Here is a 20356-nt window from a genome sequence, read left to right as displayed (position 1 = left end):
TCTGTCTTTTACGGCCCTAACGAGAACGTCGGTCTCCTCGGCTGTGAACCGCTCCTGGCATGCGCCTGGCAAATCCGCCGTTATAATAGCAATCCGCCATGGAACAAGCGCGCCTGCTCTTAAAGGAAATGTGAGATGATGCTCTGATTGGTTTATTTCACGTTACACCCAAACCACACCTATGAGTAATGTAGCTACTTCAGACCAACCCATTTTAGATTTGCGTCGGGAGATTTTGCCGAGATCCGCCCACAAAGTTACTTGCGTTTCGTGTTTGATACTTGTGTTTCAGATCGTTAAAATAGGGCCCATGGGATTTATATGCTAATATTTCAGTAGATGTTTGGCTACATTCAGCCAGACTTGCATTATTATTATAATAATAAGATAAAACAGCATTATTATATAATACAATAAAAGACTGGAGGTGTTGGCATTTCTCACTCCTGCCTCAAACCCCACAGAGACCCAGCTTGAGAAGAGCCTAACAAGCAAAAGTGCAAAAACAACATGCACTAGTATAAAGTGATGAATGATAACAAGCAAGTCCTTACATTGTTTAAACTGGAGATTCTGCCTCAAAACAAACAGGGCTTCTCATGTTTCCTCACATTATTAGGGCACAAGCCAGTCTCGTATGAAACCACTAGCCAGTAGTTTCTGAAGGACTTCAAAACTTCTGAAACTTCTTAAAAATGAGCCTAATTACACTGAGGATATAGAGTGACATGCAAAAAAAAATGTCAAAGTATCAATACTGAGGGGCCCCCACTTACAACTCAATTCTGCTGTATGAAGGGTAATTTCCATAACCATATTTTTGAGACACAGCCCTGGCAGTCTGGAGAACAAGGCATGGAATCACCCTTAAAACGCTGAGCCATTTTCCACAGGTCCTTGTTCTTTCATGATTTTCCCCCCTCCTTTTTTTCCCTTCATTTTAAGTAATAGCAGACCTTATAAAAGTTTGAAAGGAAATTGTAAAATAAAGAACAATGAGTACTTTGGGTTAACACAAGTTTGGTAGGCATACAGATACACTGAAAAAAATGATTCATTGAATGTACTAAATTTTTTTATCGTAAGTGGTTCCACGCAATGCATTTGTTTAAATGTAGGTACAATCAATTAAGTTGGACTTAATCAATTTTATTTAGTTACCTTAGTATAATTATTTTTTGTAATTCCACCCCTATTTAATCATGTTACTTCTACTAAACTCATTTAGTTGAATTTAATCAATTTTTTTTTGTAATTCCACCCGTTTAATCATCTTACTTCTACTTAAATTATTTATTTATTTTATTGAGTAGTCAAAATTATTAAGCTAAATCTACTAGTTAAACATCTAGAGGTATTTAATTGACAGTATGAGGTTATTAAATGGCTTTCAAATACACAGAGAAATTACTTTAATATTTTAAACTTATCTTTAATGACTGCCATCAAATGTAGTGAATGTTTAATAAGTCCTTTTCTTTGTGAATTTAAAAATAAATAAATCATAAGTGGGAATAGGCCACAATACATTTGTTTTTTAATCATTAAAACAGTGCCAAAAGCTCAAATGTTGAAAAAAAGTGCCAACAAATAACATTGCATATTCATAAACATAAAAAATACATCACATGTGGAAACAGGCAACAGCACATTGTTTGTGAATCAATAAAACTGTACAACTCCTAAAAACAAAGTTCTCACATTTCATGCAACAAATTTCATGAGGCTGAACACTCATGCATGTTGCAAAATGATTACAGCATTACACTGTTTTTCAGTCTTTGAAATTTTGGAGGACAGCCTTTCAGAATCCATCTGCAGAATGACTTTCTGAACAAATTCAAAATAGTACTTGAGTTCTTTTGGGTATGCCAAATCAAATGCATAGATTGCACCCAGCATCATTGCACAGGCTTGTGCAAAAGATTTAATCTGCTCCAGAATCATTTCTCCTTCAATAACAATGCCGATGTCATCATACTCTCCAAGAACTCCCCTTTCCTTTTTAATCACGGTGATGCCCATGGTGATGTTTGCCAGGTCTTCCAAGAACTAATTTCTTTGAGTGTCCTATATTTAAATGACAAGAAACTGTTATTAGAAATTGTTTTTGATTCATAACTGTTTGAAAAGTCTATACAATCAAAGGAAATTAGGACCACAACATATATATATAATTATTAAAACAGTAAGATGTTTTAATTTTTTTAAAATATAAATAGAATATGCTGCAAAAGCAAAGAATCTGCAAGAGCTGCAGGATTTTTCTGAAGAACAGTGGGCAGTTTAACAGCTCTGGACAAAAAAGGCAAATAATTGTCACACACACACACACACACACACACACACACACACACACACACACACACACACAAAACAGTTGTGGATCATTTAGGTAGTCATTTACAAAATTCATACATTATATAGTGTTTGTGCTGGTATCTTAAGCACATTGCGTTTGTCTATAATTGTAACAGCTTTTATTGTTATTAACTAAGCTCAGAAAACAACTAGTTTGGGAGTATACCGGTACCTATTTATCGGTGAAAGACCGTCTCGAGAAGACCGCAGAAGATCAACGCCTACTACATCATTACCACTGTGGCCCTGCTAAAACTGATTTGCGCATGAAAAGTAGTAGGTAAATAACATGCTTGACGCTAACACTGGATTGAGCAACTAAGCAATAAACATGCCTTTGAAGAGTGCAAAATAATGTGCAGTGCCAGGTAGTAGCATGAAAACAATCTGTTATTTAAACTGATTAAATTATATATAGAAAGCGATCAAAGAACGCTCCCTTTAAAATCGCTGGAGCTGTCAATCAAACAGCGCAAGTTTTAGGTGAGTTCTGAATCTGGACTCTTGCCAAATGTCCCATTATAATCAACTAACCTTTTATTTACATTGTGTTTGCACTGTTAGTTATGATGAAATCCTTTGTGAGCGCAAAAATCAAGTTGCAATGACTAGATCACAGCATTCACACTCTCATAATGTCTGTGATCGGCTACAATGCTCATCGTTAGGCTTGCACGATATTGAAGAAAAATGCAATATGCAATAGCTTGTTAGGCAATCAGTGGGTGCTTTCACTTAAGTCAATAATACAAAATAGGTGTGCAAGTTCCTCAAACCCAAACTGGGCTCAGGTGCAGGACAAAGGAGGCAAACTGAAGCAAAAAACTAAACGTAATGTCTGATGTCTAAGGAGCCGTTATATCAGTGTGCGGACATTACATTTAGTTTTTTTGCTTCCGTTTACACTTAAGCATCACAGCAAAGCGTTCAAATCAGAGGGCTAGAATCAGGGAAGGAAAAACTGATTTTATTTCTAAATTATGGCAATTTTTGAAGTAAAATCATACTGAAATTGCAAGTGGAACTTTGCAACATTTATAAAACAAAATAATGCAGTTCATGACCCCTTTAAGACCCCTACTATGAGTGATGATAATAATAAAATTGATATATTATAATTATTATAATTTTAATTTATAATAATATAAAATTACTTCCTTTGCAAAGTGTTGGAATAATAAAACTCCAGCAACTTAACATCCAATGTCGACCTAAGGTACAAAAAAAAACACATCCTTAACCAGTAAACAGATTGTTTACTGTAATGAATGATGCTTCATAATGAAACATTACTTACTGTGCAAATCGTTTGAAAAAAACTCTGGGACTGGACTGAAAACGTGAACCTGGAATCTCTGCGTCACTCATGCGCAGACAGCACCTCAAATGAAAGCATGCAAGCACAAAATGATTATTATTGTTTGTTCTGGAATCTGGATACATTTTCATACCACACCATTAAAGCTAGTGAAACTAGGGGTTGTCTCAGTCAGTAGTAAAGATTAAAAAAGCATAATGTAACCAAATGTAAATGCTTTAGCGTTGAGCATATTATATTATGCTTCATAACCACTATTTTCTTTAACCAGTCAATAGATTGTTAACTGTAATGAATGATGCTCCATAATGAAACATTACTTACTGGAACCTCAGTGTCACGCATGCGCAGACAGCACCTCAAATGAAAGCAAGCACACAATGATTATTATTGTTAGTTCAAGATATATACTGAACATACCACAACCACACAATAAAACTAGCGAAAATAGGAGATGTTTCAGTAGTAAAGATGTTTGCTTAAATCACAGGATCATAATTACAGGTACATATTTACAGGATCCCTATTGTTAACTTGTGTCACTGAAAGATTCAGAAATCCAATGCTATATTTTGAACTTTACCAATATGAAATTATCCACATAATTATAAAATACTACAGCACACACAGTCGTTGACTGACAAAGTAACTTACAAGGAAGCAGAAACACAATCTCCCCCTCATTGCTTCAAAAACCCATAATCGCTAACTGAAGTTTTAATTTTTCGGTAACATGCAAACCGTATAACGATTAACTTAGAGGCCTTTCCCACAGAAGTCGTTTTCCACTCCATAGTTTTTCTATGTAAGCACACGCTAAATTGACGTGTTTGCGCCGCGAGTTCACCAGTCTTTTTCAGCCACTGAAAACGCCAGGCGCTCGGCTAAAAACACCCAGCTGCTCTAAAAGAAATAATAGATCAAATATTACCCGTCCAGAACGATTTATATCTCACGTGTAACCACCAAAGACACATTAGAAGCCGCAGCAAATTCTTTAAGGACTTAGGTATAACCAGATTAACCGGGTGTATAACGTTAACGTAAACAGTCTGTTCGGAGGATGACGGTCTGGAGCTCAGAAAACGTTGAACAATTTTTAGGAGCTATCTTTATAAACAAAGACCATATTTGAAGTTTATAAAACTACATTCTCGCCTAAAATATCTTAAAAGTACATACCGTGACATAAAATCAGTAATATTTGAACAATTATGGTGTGCGCGCGCAAAGTATGTGACGGTCGCTGTGTGTTTTTGTCTAGCTGCTATAACGTTAACTTTACATGTTCTGAATCTGAACCAGAGCATTTTATACTCTTTATACAACCAACAAACTATGTATTGTAATAAACAGTGATATATAATAAGAATTATTACTTACTGTGCAAATGGAATAAAAAAACTCCACCTCCAAAAAAATTCAACTCCGACTCTTGCACTGCTTGAAGAAGCTGACTGGAAAGGCGCCAAAGATGTGCGCATGCGCAAAGAACCAACTTAATTTTTTTTAAGTGACTTTAATTAATTCACATAGCTAGATTCAAAATGCATGTCATTCTCATAAAACCAATGATTTTTTTTTTATTAAAGTCAACAACTAAATTTAAATGATTTAAATGAGCAAAATTTCATTATGCTTAATTTAATTGGGGCCATAATCATTTTTTTCAGTGTACTGTGTTCAGCACACAGCAGTATGCACAGAAGGCTTCACTAAAGAGTGCATTCAGGCATTCAGATTCATTTGGAATATGACAGTATATACTTCCTCTTCAAGATCCATCAACTTAGATTTGTTTGCTCTCTTAGTTCACCAAAAAATGTAGCTTCTGGCATCATTTACTCACCTTCATGTTGTTCAAAAACGTATGACTTTCAGTGTTTTTTTCAGTGAAACGCAAAAGGAGATATCTTACAGAATTGTGCTGGTCGCTCCTTTTCATGCAATTATGATGCTGACTGAGACTTTTAAGCTTTATCAAGCAAAAATACAACAAAGCATCGTAAAAGTAGCCCAACAACTGTTCCAAGTCTACTGAAGCCATATGACAGAGGAAAATAATTAATACTGACATCTGCTTCAATTCTATTAGATGAGTTCTTGAGAGAAGCTGTGACACATGATTCATGAATGAATTTTCAGTGAATCCCTTAATCTGGCTACTTACTTTGATTCTGAATGCTTTGTTCATGAATCAAAGTGGTTCTTGAGTTCAACTGATTAATTTATCCATTCTCAGTGGTTCACTAGTTCAGTGGATAACCACTTTAATGTCGGTCTGTTTCAAGCACAAAACTATGGTATGATTTGTAAAGACTTGGAATACAGTAGTGCACAAACACGCGTTTGAAGCATATAATGCTTTCTGAAGCTTGAAAGTGTCAATCTCCACGGGTACTAACAATGTCGACCAGCAGGCTGCACTTCTTAAAATGTCTCCTTTTATTTTCCATCAAATCCTATGTGTTTAGAGCGACATGCAGGTTAGCAAATGATAGCAGGATTTTAACTATTCCTTTAAATATTCATAATGTTATGTTGGAAGAAGTATGAATTAAACATACAGAATCTTAGCTGTTTGAACTAGCCTTTGACAAAGTCATCCTTTGATTTGGAGACCAGACTCTTACCTTCAGCTGATGCCAGTCGACCCCCGTGACCCAAGCAGATGGTGAGAAGCACCAGAGAGGAGCAGATGACCCTCATGACTCCCTCCTTCAGCTCCTAACCATGATAAAAAAGAATAAGTGAACAGGTGAGAGGGAAACCAAGAGCAATGTAAATCATCAGAACACAGATGAGTTATGAAATGCCTATGAGCTCATCCTTAAGGTGTGTGCTTTATGACACAGCACCATTTTTTTCTTTTACATTTAATACCATACGTCTGCAATAAAAGAGCTTCTAAATAATTGCTAGAAAGTGTAAGAAAGCATGCGGGAGCAGTCATAATCAATATAGTGGTTAAAGGCCAGATTAATAATGGTGCCTATAAGGTTGGATGGGTGCTTTTAGAGTAGAAAATGTGCTAATGATCCGAAGCATTTCCAATAAAGCTTTGTAACCCATGACGTTTGATGATTATCATTACAGCGCCCATCTGTCCCTTTCAGTAACATTATCATCTCTCACATACACAGAAACACAAAGCTTCTCCACAATTAATGCTGAATAATGCACAGTATACCTAGGCTACTATTAAAATAATAATAATAATAATAATATGTGAAACAGAAGCCATTATTCCACTCTAAATGTTTCAAACTCTGCATGAACTCATCACGTTTCATGTTTAATTCTTAAAGAGGTGTCCAGATTAACTTGCATTTTTAATCCAGTTTTGTGTAAAAACTAATTAAGTCATAAAAAACATTAAACATGCAGCTTATTTTACTTCTGGTCCATCCATCACACTGGAAATAAAAAAAGTAGAGCATATTGCATTTTGGGTTTTCTATGGAAGCTTGTTTCCGCCACAGAGTAAAACATTTTAAAAGATAATTGCGACTTTTTATCTCAGAATTGCGAGATATAAAGTCAGAATTACGTGATATATAGTGATAAAGATCTAAAGTTATATATGCGTGATATAACGTTATAAAGTCCAATTCTAAGGAAAAAAAAGACTGACTTTTTTTCTCCGAATTTCAAGGTTATATCTCGCAATTCTGACTTTATAACACGCAATTGGGAGATATAAAGTCAGAATTGTGAGATATAAACTTGCAATTCTGAGAAAAAAAGTCAGTCTTTTTTTTGTTTTATTTCGAGTTTATTTCTAGCAATTGCGAATTTCTTCAGGATTCTTTGATGAATAGATAGCATTCCATATTCCCTTGCCATAAAATATAAGAAACTATTTTATGTGTACTAATTATTTATGTGTATTATCTTCTAGTGCATATGGAGGGATTCAGCACCTTTAATTGCTTGTAACATTAATGGAACTAAACGGAATATGAAGTATATCTAAAATGTGTTTACATGTTTTCAAAGAACCAACATCACCTCACTTCCCTGTTTACAGACATGCTGCTCACTCAAAGTGACCCTCACTGGCGTGTCTGGACATGAACCTGTCAGAGTGATGTATTAGTCAGAACGCCCGAGGGACAAGGCCTTCTCCTCTGCCTTTAATGGCTTTCTTGTAAATTTCAGCCTGTCGGTGATGTTTGTGCGGGCAACACCTAATCTGCATCCTCCAACTGAGGTCACACCACCTGTAGAGCTGTACCAGTTGAGACACCAAAAGTGAAGGTGTCATGCGAAATAACACCATCCCAGAGTATACACTATCACCTGAAGATGAGAAATGCTATACCTTCTTTCACCGGCTGCCCGCACGTCTGTTTGTATCATTCCGATTCAGTTATTTACAAAGCTCTACCTCACTTCTCACCACAAAATCAACAGTGTTCTAGTAAACAAGACAACATCCATTTCAGGTGAGCGAGGCGGAGATACTCCATTACCTATATTCAATGCCTCAGGGCAATTTCTCATTACCATTCGCTTCCACGCACAGAAAAAGGAATGGAAATTAAAGCTTGTGCTTGTTTTGTTCCCATTTCACTTTGTTTGCCGTGCAGCGAGAACAGCTGGACCGCGCAGATAAAGGAAAGAGTCTCTCTCGCATTCTGTCTTGGCTCAGTGCCCTGCAATCTGAAGTGAATGTCTATAGTCGGAATGACTAAAGCACTAGTTAGGGAATCAAGTACGTGGGCTACGAACGACAATTGATAGTGTTTCAATGAAAGACTGATAGTTACAATCAATCTATGCATGCGAAAACAATAATTCGGGACCATCTAAGAGAATGGCTTAAAGTGACAGTGCATTTTTAATAAACAAGGGCTTTAATGAGCTATTGTAAGAAAGTCTACAGTCATTTTGTTTTGCAGACTGCTGACAGGAAGTAGGCTGTCAAGAAGCCGCGTAGTGTGTTGTTTTCATGTCAGAGCCTGAGAGCTTAGGGAAAGAGGGAGTGTTAAACTCTCTCTCTCTCTTCAGAAGAGTGCAAACAAGTGACAAACAGTATTCCTATTTTATATGGACCAATATAGTGCTGTCAGCTCATCGCTGACTTATAAACACATCTAAGAATCACTATTTTGGGAATGCAAGGTGCTAAAAATGTTACTGGTGTGAAAACCTAATGATATGTAAGAGCCAGTAAGAGCTGTATGTGTAAACCTCACTCCCCTCACTGAAGAGGCACGTTAGCGGCTGCGGTCTTTAGGGTCCTTGTTGGTGCGCCCTCCTCCCATGCAGGTTTGAGTCCCGCTCAGAGCGGGTCGAGTAGGACCGGTTACATTTGGTGCCGTGACCCGGATGGGTGTCTGTGCGTGTAAACCTCACTCCCCTGGCCTCAAGACTCACACTAGCGTCTACGATTTGTGCCGTCCTTGTTAGCGTGCGCGCCTCCCACGCCGGTCTGAGTCCCGCTCAGAGCGGGTCAAGTAGTACCGGTTACACAGATACCGACATTTTCAGCACAGATCATTTGGTTAAAGGAACATGGGAGCTAGAGAGACACTTCAAACACATGCAGAGAGCAATCCTGAGAGATTTATAATCGGATCTGTGGCATTTGTAATCATGTCTGCGGCACTGTTTAGCCTTCAATTACATCTGTTTTGCAATCTTTCTTTTCCAAAGGAGCATTTATCTTTTTTCTTTTTTTCTGGTGCAGCGTCTTTCTGCTTCTCACTCAAGGATACTGGAACTGGTTTTCTTGAAGCCTGGTTTATCAAACTAAATATATTGTTTTAATGGAAATGTGTGCCAAAAAGTTATGTTGCAAACGTATCTTCACCTTGTCTCCCCCTGCAATTGAGCAGATGGTTTTACCATCAGATAGAGAGCATGCATTTTTTCCACTCCCACGGGCTGATTTTGAAAAAAAAAAGAAGGTTTAGAAAGAGATCATGAATGAATGGTCTGTATCTAATTTAAAAGCACCTTGCCAGAGGGTTGCATGAAATAACTGTCCTTCAGATTACACTTTGAAAGCTGCATCATGACAAGCAGTATTTGCAATGCCCATATTCGGAAGTTACCAGAGAGAAGTGTGAGATTGCACAGCTGCACAATACAGATGCTTCCAAACCTTCCCCTCTCCTCATACAAAACAGAATCACAGGATCATGTTATTATACTCCAAACGTTATTGTGAAAGCGCAGCTGTCCAGATGTTCGTGTGGAAAGAGCAGCGCTCATTCTGTCTAATGCACTTTTTTTATTTGATATATGACTTTAAACAATACTGCTGTGATTTGTATTAATGTGAATATACAAATGATACAAATATACAAATGAATATTTATCTTCGTATTGTTTGTGTTAAAATAATCATAAGAAAAGTATACGCAGTAAAGAAATAGCGCATCTGAATACCTGAGCGCGCGTAATCTCGCTCTACCGCTGGGGGGCCACGATTAGGGCAGCAAGTCAAAAAGTTTTTACTTTTCAAACGAAAGTGGTAAAAAGTGCAAGGAAAAAAATAGTAACTGCGTGTGGATTATGTGCCCCATTCAATTAAAACTGCAGTTAAAAAAAAAAAAAAAAAAAAAAAAAAAATGGTGTGGACATCACATTTGAATAATAAATGAAACAGCCTAAATTAAAACGGCTATTACTACTATCTCATATAGAACGAACAATTCCTATAATTTGCATCCCCACAAAGCATGCATACAGTATACTGATTAATAAACTACGTGAAATATATTTGGAATAGTAAATACAAATTCAGTGAATAGGCTATAACTAATAAAAATAATAAAAAAATAAATAAATCGATATCTCCCTGAAGCCTATAAAAAACCTACATGTCCCAAAAATCTCCCTGGGGAGTTTGCAAGGATCCTCGCCGCCGTAAAGATTCCCCATATGACCAAAACACATGATTTTACCTTCTGCGATCGTTAATCCAATGAATTATGGCCACATTAATCCACAGAAAACTGTTCTTTGTGTAATCCAGTTTGCTTAAAGAGCTTCCAAGAGTCCTCTCCTGCGTGGATAAAGTTTTTGCCTGGGAGTTCTCCTTCTCCAACTCTTTTCTCCCCTCCCCTCACAGTTGTTTTATTAAACTTTCCCCTCGCTGTCGTTCCTCGATGGGACTTGGGAGAATCTCCAGAATACGCGTGATGACATCATCATCTGCTCCGGTTGAGTGTGGAAACGCGCCTCGGGCTTTTCTTTCCTCTACCGCCTTCCACAAGTCCTGCTTTGTTAGATTCCTCTTTTTCAACAATGATTCCACGGCCGAGGAACTTATCTGAGGTCATGGTAATGGAGACAGCGCCGCGGGTTAAACAGGTCATCGGTGACTGAAAAACCCAAGGCAAAATATTACAAACTGCTGACACCGTTTTGACGGTAACAATATGGTATAGGCTAAACGGCAAAAAGTCGTCTGGTCCTTGTTTTGTTGTTTCAGCTTTGGCGGTAAACCATGTGGATGGAATTATAATTGTTTTCTGTAGCTGGGTGATTCTCCAACTACAGCCTTTTTTTTGTAAATAAATAAACAAACAAATGCACAAATATATTGTCATTATGAAGTTCATGCTCCAACATCCTAGTAACCACCAAATCTTGCCCCTGTTTTCTTTAAAAAAAAAATTTGCAAGGCTGTTTATTAGCAGATTTTGCAGTTTTATGCTTGTCCCCAACCCAGACTGGCCCTCTTTGAATGTTAAAAAATTATATTAAAGGATCATATTAAAGGATTATATTAACATGTTTGTCTTAAGGACAAATAAAATAATATCAAACCATCGAAATTCCATATGTATATCACAATTTTAAACTATGTTTGGAATAAAATAAGTCTGTCCCCAGGTTTTCCGTCATTTCAACCTCCCTCAACAAAATCCAATTTAATAGATCCATCTTAAATATTTTATTTACTTGGTAATCATGAAAATAATAGTGAAAAGGATGTATTAGTTGAAGATGAAACTTTAGGCACATGTGCTCTTCAGCACTAGAAAATAAATCAAGGTAACTCAAGCTTTTATACAGAGTATTTTTATTCAGCGTCATTTCCACCTTGGCTGTAGTTCGGTTTAATTATATACAACAAATATGAAAATAATGTATTTATGTTTATTACGAGTAAACAACATAATAAGTCCAAAAGTAGCTAAGCCTGACATGGGTGTGCTAATATTGCAGAAAAACTGCTAAAATGTCATTTCCACCTCTGAGAAATTACAGGCGTAGCTTTGGACATGATATATGGTGTTTTTGTGTGCTATTTGCATGTTCTCATGACATATTTGTGCTTTTGGACAATAAATAAGACATATTTGTGCTTTAAGTAAAAATAAACAGAAACAATCTTTCCACCATAAACTGTCATTTCCACCACTTTCCACTACACAGTTTTTAAGCAAAAAAAATAAGAATAACCAATGATGTGGCTCTAAATGTATTTTAAATCAAGTATTAATAGTTCATTACTTACAATATATGTGTGAGTGACTTATAATAAACATAGACCTGAGCAAAAATGAAATGCTGTACTCGTAGCAACTCGTGGCATTTAGCAACTTTAAATAAAAATGCATTAAGTTCATGAAGTATTAAGATTTATTTTGTTACATGATTGGGTAGCCACTGATGTTGTTGACAGATACATCATCTTATATAATCAGTTTTACAGTATTATATTACATAAATTGAAAAGTGGTGGAAATGACATCTTTGAAAGCGCTCTTCAGAAAAACTGTTAAAAATAATAATATTCCATGGAATTCTAAAACTGCCCACTGTTATATTGTGTTAGAAGACAAATTAATGAAGCTAGGAAGATTGTTTTAAGTGTGTTTTAAGAGAGTGAATTTTCCATAAGCTCACAGTGCCAAAAGTGCTCCTAGTTGGAGAATCACCCAACTACAGCCTGTGTTTTTAATCGAAATAAGTTGCTGACCCTTATAAAAGTTCACTATGGTAATTCATACCTTCCTCCAAAAACATTCTCAGTGTCCAAATATTATGTAAGTAAAAGCAGTTTGTCAAACGAGTATGATATATGAATACACAATATTGATGAAACAGTGTTTTAACAATACCTGCATGGAGGACATTCTACATCCGCTTTGAAGTGTCCAACCACTAGACATTTTGCTTTCCCATGAGGCCATTGGAGATGAAGAGCTGTCAGAGTCAGTAAAGTCAACAATAATGAAAAGTTGAAAATTAAAAATGGCATGTTTTGCTTTGGCTGTTTGATAGTTTACAGTGAAATCCACTTGCTGAAGGGTTTAGAAGAGCAAACAGAACATATTTTTGAATATAAGAACTACGTTTTCACAAATGAGGTCTATAGCACTTTATTATACAGTCCTGTTCCCCATACTATTTACATATTATAGTAATTGCAATAACTTAAGTACCAACCTGAACTTAAACCTAACCTTATCCCATGTAGTATACCTTATAGTACCCAGTACTTTCTTAGGTAAGTACACTGTTAGTACACATAAGTGCCTGTACTGTGAAATAAAGTGCAATCATGCATATATAGCCTACATATCTTTCTTTTTTCCTTAATCAATGGCTGTATGCATCTTTGTGCAGATATCACAAGACTATATATGATTGTATGTAGAATTACTGTGTTGTAATTAAGTCCATTTTTTCAATGAAAATATGTCGCAGATCCAAGAACATAATCCACCGGTTGCAGTCTATTCAAAAATTAAGAACACGTATATTTGAACGTTGTCATCATTGTATACAATAGGCTGTGGGTATCATAAATTATCTTTAATTCTTAATTTTATCTGATCTTAGACCTCATAGCCACATTAAAGATCCTAAATTTGGGAAACCTGGTTTGAATTATTTGGTTGTTTTGCAGCATGATAATGGGCTGAGCTCTGGATGTCATTTATGTCTAACACTACTGACTTGCAAAGGCACTGCAGATTAGTCATGGCTTGATAAAGTCAGCTTTAAACCCTGCATAAGTAAAATTTTGAGCAGCAGAGGTCTGCTAAACTACTTTTTGTCATCTTCTTCAATCTTCTTTGCACAAAGGGCATAACCTTTGACTTAACCCGCTCACAATGACTTGGTTCTCTTATAACCTTAAAAAACAGGATGTACGTGGTTGCAGCAATGGCGAGAACATCTGGAAAAAGGGTGCTTGACTATCCTCATGTGCCTCAAGTCTTTTAGACTAGTCAAAACATAAGACATACAGTCCAAAATCTAGAATTCAGGATGTAACAGAGCGCTGAATTGGAGATGTCCATCAGGATCAATCCCAGAGAGTGAGAAGGGCCAGGTTTGAAATACTAATGCTGCTGCATTGTGTTCCTGAGTTAGCCTCACCATATGAAGTCCAACGTTTCCCTCTGTGATTATGCTGTGCTGTTTGGAACGATGATGGACAGTATTGATGTCATATCATAAAATATAGATGAGATGATGTAAACTATGTTGTGAAAACATACCCTGGAGGATACAAATAAGCAGCAGTGGTGCTGGAGCACAGCCAAAACATGTTTCATCTGCAGTTTGACCATTAAATAATATGACTGAGAAGACTTGCATTCTTATTCCGTCTGGGTTCTACAGTACATATCAACATTTTTATGATCCCCTGTCTGGCTTTGGCACCGATTTCATGTTCTTTAGAGCAGGAGAAGGGTGGGTAAGAATAGCTTTCTTGTTGTCTCCTATATGTTTTAGCATTTCCCATGTGTTGTAGCTGATTATTTTTACTTTTATGTTTTAGTATTTTGACCTGAATCTGTCCTTGTCCTATCTCCTTCACTGTAAAAATAAATAAATATATTGTTGGTTTAACTTAAAAAAGTAAGTTTGAATTAATACAGGAAATGCTAATTTCAGGAAAGCTTTAAAATAACATCCAAATATTGTCTTAAAATACCTGTAGAATATAGTTGTGGGTAGAATGTCTTAAAAATGGATGCTTGCATTATGCTGAATGAATATAATAACTGAAAATGGATTATTGATTCTCATGTAAAGCTGAAAGTGAAAGAAATTAATGTTTTTTCAGCATTAAATTGATTGTTACATTAATTGTTACAAAATTATATCATCAAAGAATAACATGACATAATATAATAATTGATAATAAAAAAATTATCATGTAAGATTATTTAAGAATAAGATCATGTGACACTGAAGAATGGAGTAATGGCTGCTGAAAATTCAGCTTTGCCATCACAGGAATAAATTACATTTTAATATTTAATATTTCAAAATATTACTGTTTTTACAGTTTTTTAAATTTAAATAGATGCAGCTTTGGTGAAAATAATAATAATAAAAAAATACTGCATGGCAGTATATCTATTTATTTATTTATTTTTTCTCACACACTTTCAGCTTTGCATGATAATCAATAATCAAGTTTAAAGCACGTTCTACCTTGTGACCGATTTTTGTATACATGCTCTGCAAAGTAAACAGTTTTGTTTTTTTTTTTTTATAATTTTTTTCTTAATATGATAATATACCCTGCCAAATGTGAAACTCTAGTAAGAAACATTTTAGCTGATCATTCAAATGGATCCATGAAATTTTAATGGAATGAGAAAATTAATTGGATAAGGACAAAAGGTCAGGCACAAATTATGCCAGTATTCCAGCTTGATATGCGTAACATTATTTATAACATTTCTCAAAGTTTCTGAGAACATTTGTAACAGGTCTGTTGATCAGAATAGAGTTTAAATGTAGCACATTTTAGTGAAGAGAAACGGCTTTCTATGAGAAATGTCCTATTCTGTTTGCCTATAAAGCCTAAGGCACACTGCAAGACTGAAGATAGTCCCCATTCATTCTGGTTATAAAATTAATTTTATAACTGATACAGTTATAAAATTAATTAAAAGAGTAAAAAGATGATACATAGATAAACTTCTCATCTGGCAAAACACTGGTGTATCATATTTTTTACAACTCCCAGTTTTACTCTGAGATTTTCCCATGGTGATTACACTGTGTCTGTGCTGTTCTTTTGGAACCTAAGAAATCTATTGGACGTCTCCGATGGACCCGATTTTCCCCTAAAATCGGACAGGAAGATCTCTAGGACTGACTAACGGGGTAACCTCAGGGGGGATCATTGCCCCATCAGTCCGCATCCCAAAAGCCCATTTGTTCGGAAGCTCTGTATGAATTTCTTTCTTCTGCCGAACACAAAATAAGATATTTTGAAGAATGTCAGTAACCAAACAGTTGATGGACCCCAAATTACTCTGAGTTGCAGTTGAGTAAATTAGGGGACCTTTTTTAACGATCTAAGCGCATGGTTTAAAGCACAATCCACTTTTGCTAGTTTAATGACGGGAAAAATGGTCGGCACGCCCGGCGTATGGTCTAAAAGGGTTGTCTCTATTCTCTTAAAGGGGTGGTATAATGCCCTTCTCACAAGATGTCAAATAAGTCTTTGATGTCCCCAGAGTGTGTATGTGAAGTTTTAGCTCAAAATACCCCACAGATATTTTTATATAGCATGTTAAAATTGTCAATTTTTGAGGGTGAGCAAAAATGCACCGTTTTGTGTCTGTTCCTTTAAATACAAATGAGCTGCTGCTCCCAGCACAGAGGGCGGAGCTTCAACAGCTTGCACTCACACAGACATGCACTGAAAATTTATGTTCAAACCAGATTCAGACAATGATGGAGAGACTCAAGAAGAAGTGACAACATGTAGAATGCAACAGGATGTTTCTGAATGGTTAGATGATAATTTGATGTACCTTATGTGTAGTTATCTTCTAGTCATTGATTAGCATATTCTGTCTTGATAATCTATAAATCGTGTTCAGGGGGCGGGTTTATTTAAATTTTAGGGTTGGTGATGTCACTAACCCGGGAGGAATGTCAGGTAGTCCCTACCAGCCATTTGTTGTAGTCCTTAAAAAGTGAATTCTTTAAAGCAACACTAAGTAGGATTTTTTACCTTCAAATAATGTTTCCAAAATCGTTTCAGTGGTTCATCAAGTCGTGACAGAGTGAAAGGCACTTATGCCACCGCTTTGTGGTCCTTTATCTGGTATATCCACGCTATGTAAGATTGCCAGATCGGGTCGCGTTTCTGTAGTTCGAATGAGACATAAGAAAACTACAAATTTGACTTGCTTTACGGCAAGCGTTACAATTGTTGATTCCAAAGCCGGTGCTGGATAAACAGCGAGCGTACGCGTGCGACAGTAGGATGCGGTAGGCTAAATTATTTACGACAGCGGTAATGGACAATTCCGCTTCCAACCTGTAGGGGGGCCGCAGAGGAAAAGTTCCTTGGTGTTGCTTTAAAAGCAATTATATCCCTTTGCTTTGAACTTTGAGCATTGTAACTTTGCAGATGTTGTTTATGCTCAAACAGCAACATTGCACACTAACTAAAGTTAAAAAAGTGAAATCATAATCAACCACCCCTTTAATGAGTAATGGGTGTGTTTTGGGCGTAACGTGCAATAAATCAATCAGAGTCTCATCTCCCATTCCCTTTAAATGCCAGTTGCGCTCGCGTCATGACTGATTCACTATTTACATGATGGAATTTGATAGTGGAAAGAACGAACGCGTCTCCAGAGCGCAAACGGATCTGCTCGTGTGCAAGGTTAAAGCGCGTAAGCAGAACGGACAAGCCGGATTCCACCATATCTTTTTGTACACAATAATAATCTTTTACATCGTAATCCTTTTATATTTAATATCTGGCATGTTTGTGTGCTGCTGTGCGTCCCTGTGTGTTTAATAAGCAGAGTGTACGTGCGTTGTGGACCCGCCTATAGGCGCACATTACTAACGGGTTCTTTAAATAACAAAAACAATATTGCGCCATTGACTTTAGACCAGGTTTTTGTTGGTCAATGGCGCAGTCTATTTCAGTTGCCTCAAAATAGCAACGCGCCAACAATGCCTGAACAGAACCTCGTTTTCGACCATTTGTTATTTAAACAATGTGGCGCAGGACGTGAAAATGATAACGGCGTCAGGCTGAAACTAGTAAAAAACATTGCACCGGGTGTATGATAGGGCCCAAGTAGGAGCACATTTCAAAAGCAAGCACACTAAAAGAGGATCGTGATAGGGACTTCTTAACGCAGACTAGTCACCAACTTAATACGTCAGAGGTGATAAGATCAAGTCTTGCAGTGCTTGCTATACACTTCTGCAAAAAGTTCAGAATAAAAACAAAAAAAAATCTGTTGAAGGATTAAAGTTTTTTTTTTTATTTTTTTTTTTACCTCCTGCTGCTGCCCCATCTGTCTCGTTTCAACGCCTCAAATTCCCTTTCCCATCTCAAGCTTGTGTTTCTTCACTCTTGAGCAAAGCCCATTTAAAGAAATATGGCCTGGCAGTCCTTTTTTTTTTTTTTTTGGCCTTTAACTTCCATTTCATACAGTTTTGCACTCTTAAGAGGATGAGGAATGGAGGAGAAAAAAAATCATGTGTTTTTTTCTCACCAAATGCCCTTGGTGGATGATTCTCAAAAAGCATCACAGAGAAGTCAATGCTCAAGGACTGGGCACACCTATCCAAGCACACAATTGGATTTGATTTCAAGGTTCAGCAGAGAGTGACAGATATGAGTCATCTAATCTGAGCCTTAATCAGACCCTTAGACACGTATGAGAGTCTCATGGAAAGAGGCCACAGTTTACTTTTGCAACTTTTTTTGATGTTAAAAAATGAAAACATTTACAGATACATTGCAAAAAAACACTGCTGTATATTCACACAATTATTAATTCCAATCCTATCCCATTGTAATCCATATAGCAAAATATATGGTAAATATATGTTGTAAACAGCTTCTTAAGAATAAGAATAAGAATAATAATAAAAAAGAAAATATATAGTTTCAAAATGGCAAAATATACCACAGAATGCAAATATTTTGTAGATTCTTGCTAAAATTTCAAAAAAATTCTTAGTGTCAGGTCATTTTGTGTCACTGTTAAAGCAAATGAGTAATAAAAGGACCGTCAATAAGTCTTTTTTTTTTTTTTTTTTTACAATTAGTTAATTGCGGCGTAAAATATCATAGTCTAAATTAATTGTGCAGCCCATTAGAAAGCCAAAGACTGGTTTGCATAATTAAGGCAATGTAGTCCCTATACACACATTTCCAGAATAGAAAAGAAAGTGCTGGGCTCCACTAGCCCCTATAATCTGCTGAACCAGTAACTGCACCAAAATAAGTTTTCAGAACAGCAACTTGACAAAAACTGACACTAAACAAAACTAAATCACTCCCATAATCTCTATCCTAATTAATAGACAGCTGTTGGAGGATGTAGAGGAGAGAGTGAACAATGCAAGATAAGTGGACAGATTGGTGGAGCATATGAACGTTTTTCTTCACAGTGTTAGAGACATTATGGCTGAAACTTCTGCCACGTCCAGTGCCAAAGGAAAATACAGCCCTCATGGCCAACTGACACATATTCAGAGACTTCCATTTTCAGTCTCATTTAGGCAGTGAGAGATGGAAAAAACTAGGGGATGGAACTTGCTGAGACAGAAGAATATAGTCATGACCACAACAGCCAATGGAGTTTGGAGCACTTACAAATGTGTCTCTTATTACATAAGGTTGGAAACTCAAACAGTGTTCACAACTAAACTATAGATATATGACATGTGAAGATTTTAGGATTGAGTTTGATCTGATTTTCTTCTAAAACTATTGATTTGAACTTGACTGTTGATCATTTGATTGGATTTAAGAATAATATCTGAAAATATATCCTATTCTATTCTATTCTATTCTATTCTATTCTATTCTATTCTATTCTATTCTATTCTATTCTATTCTATTCTATTCTATTCTATTCTATTCTATTCTATATTAGATGCAGATCAAACAATAGACCCTACAGTAACCTGGGGTAGATGGATGGGATAGACAGCCTCTTTGGGAATTCTTTGCACACTCACAATCCCCAAGTTTTCCAGACATCCTTCCAAACATGCACCGCAAAGCTTATCCTAACATGAATCCTTACTCATTTTGCCAAATGTATTTTCCAGTCAAGATGTAAAACAGCCTTCATTCTTCACAGTCTGTTTTTCACTTCTCTTCCAACTTTCATTTTTGACTTAAGCCCCGCAATTTAGCTTCACAACCAACTTCAAACTTTCGAAGACACTTGCTACACGGATTTTGTAGTTCTTTTGTAATTTCTAGTTAAGCCGATCTTTTTACGCTTGGAGAATGTTGTCCTATTGTCAAATCTCTCTTCCTGAGCACAAAGACGATGATGGCAGAATTTGAAGACGATATATCCACTCTCCAATTCAAAAGTACAGAGATGAACGGAGTTAGAGACTATAAATGGCAACAGCAAAGGGGAATTGAGTCTCAAATGTGAAAGTGACTTCTTTGTGAGCTGTGCTTCATATATCTCTAAGCGACTGACATTCATCTTTTTTAGCTTGTGATTGTTTCGCAGCTATTTCGCTAATGTGACCACGCACATGTTTGAGTTTCAAAATGGCTACAATTAATTACAACCTTGCTGATTCACACCGAAAGCACATTTGTATGTATGATATTGCTTTTATACATCAAAAAAGTTAATATTGAGTAACATGACAGTATTTGCTTTTGCTCTGAAATGGTCCAAATGAAATAGTTCCAATCAAAGCCAAAGCAGTTCCGTCTCG

The 20356-nt window shown here is 36.4% G+C and overlaps 1 protein-coding gene and 1 long non-coding RNA gene across 5 annotated transcripts in view; both read right to left on the bottom strand.

The window, feature by feature from the left end:
• Positions 1-10784, bottom strand: part of col16a1 (collagen, type XVI, alpha 1) — a 75537-nt gene extending 64753 nt beyond the window's left edge. For all 4 annotated transcript variants that reach the window (XM_084423414.1, XM_084423416.1, XM_084423415.1 and 1 more), the window contains exons 1-2: positions 10597-10784; positions 6313-6406 (exon numbers count right to left, since the gene is read on the bottom strand). In XM_084423414.1, the coding sequence (XP_084279540.1) occupies positions 6313-6388 (76 nt within the window). In that variant the 5' untranslated portion in view covers positions 6389-6406; positions 10597-10784. The remainder of the gene's footprint in view (positions 1-6312; positions 6407-10596) is intronic.
• LOC311299672 lies at positions 1511-4601 on the bottom strand. Its single transcript, XR_014629181.1, has 3 exons — positions 4004-4601; positions 3659-3742; positions 1511-2070 (listed from the first exon to the last, which is right to left on the bottom strand). It is a non-coding gene; the product is annotated as an uncharacterized lncRNA (long non-coding RNA).
• Positions 10785-20356: the final 9572 nt, after the last annotated feature.

The sequence above is a fragment of the Rutilus rutilus genome (assembly GCF_951802725.1).
Source record: "Rutilus rutilus genome assembly, chromosome: 11".
NCBI lineage: Eukaryota > Metazoa > Chordata > Actinopteri > Cypriniformes > Leuciscidae > Rutilus > Rutilus rutilus.
This window is presented reverse-complemented; position numbering and strand designations above follow the sequence as displayed.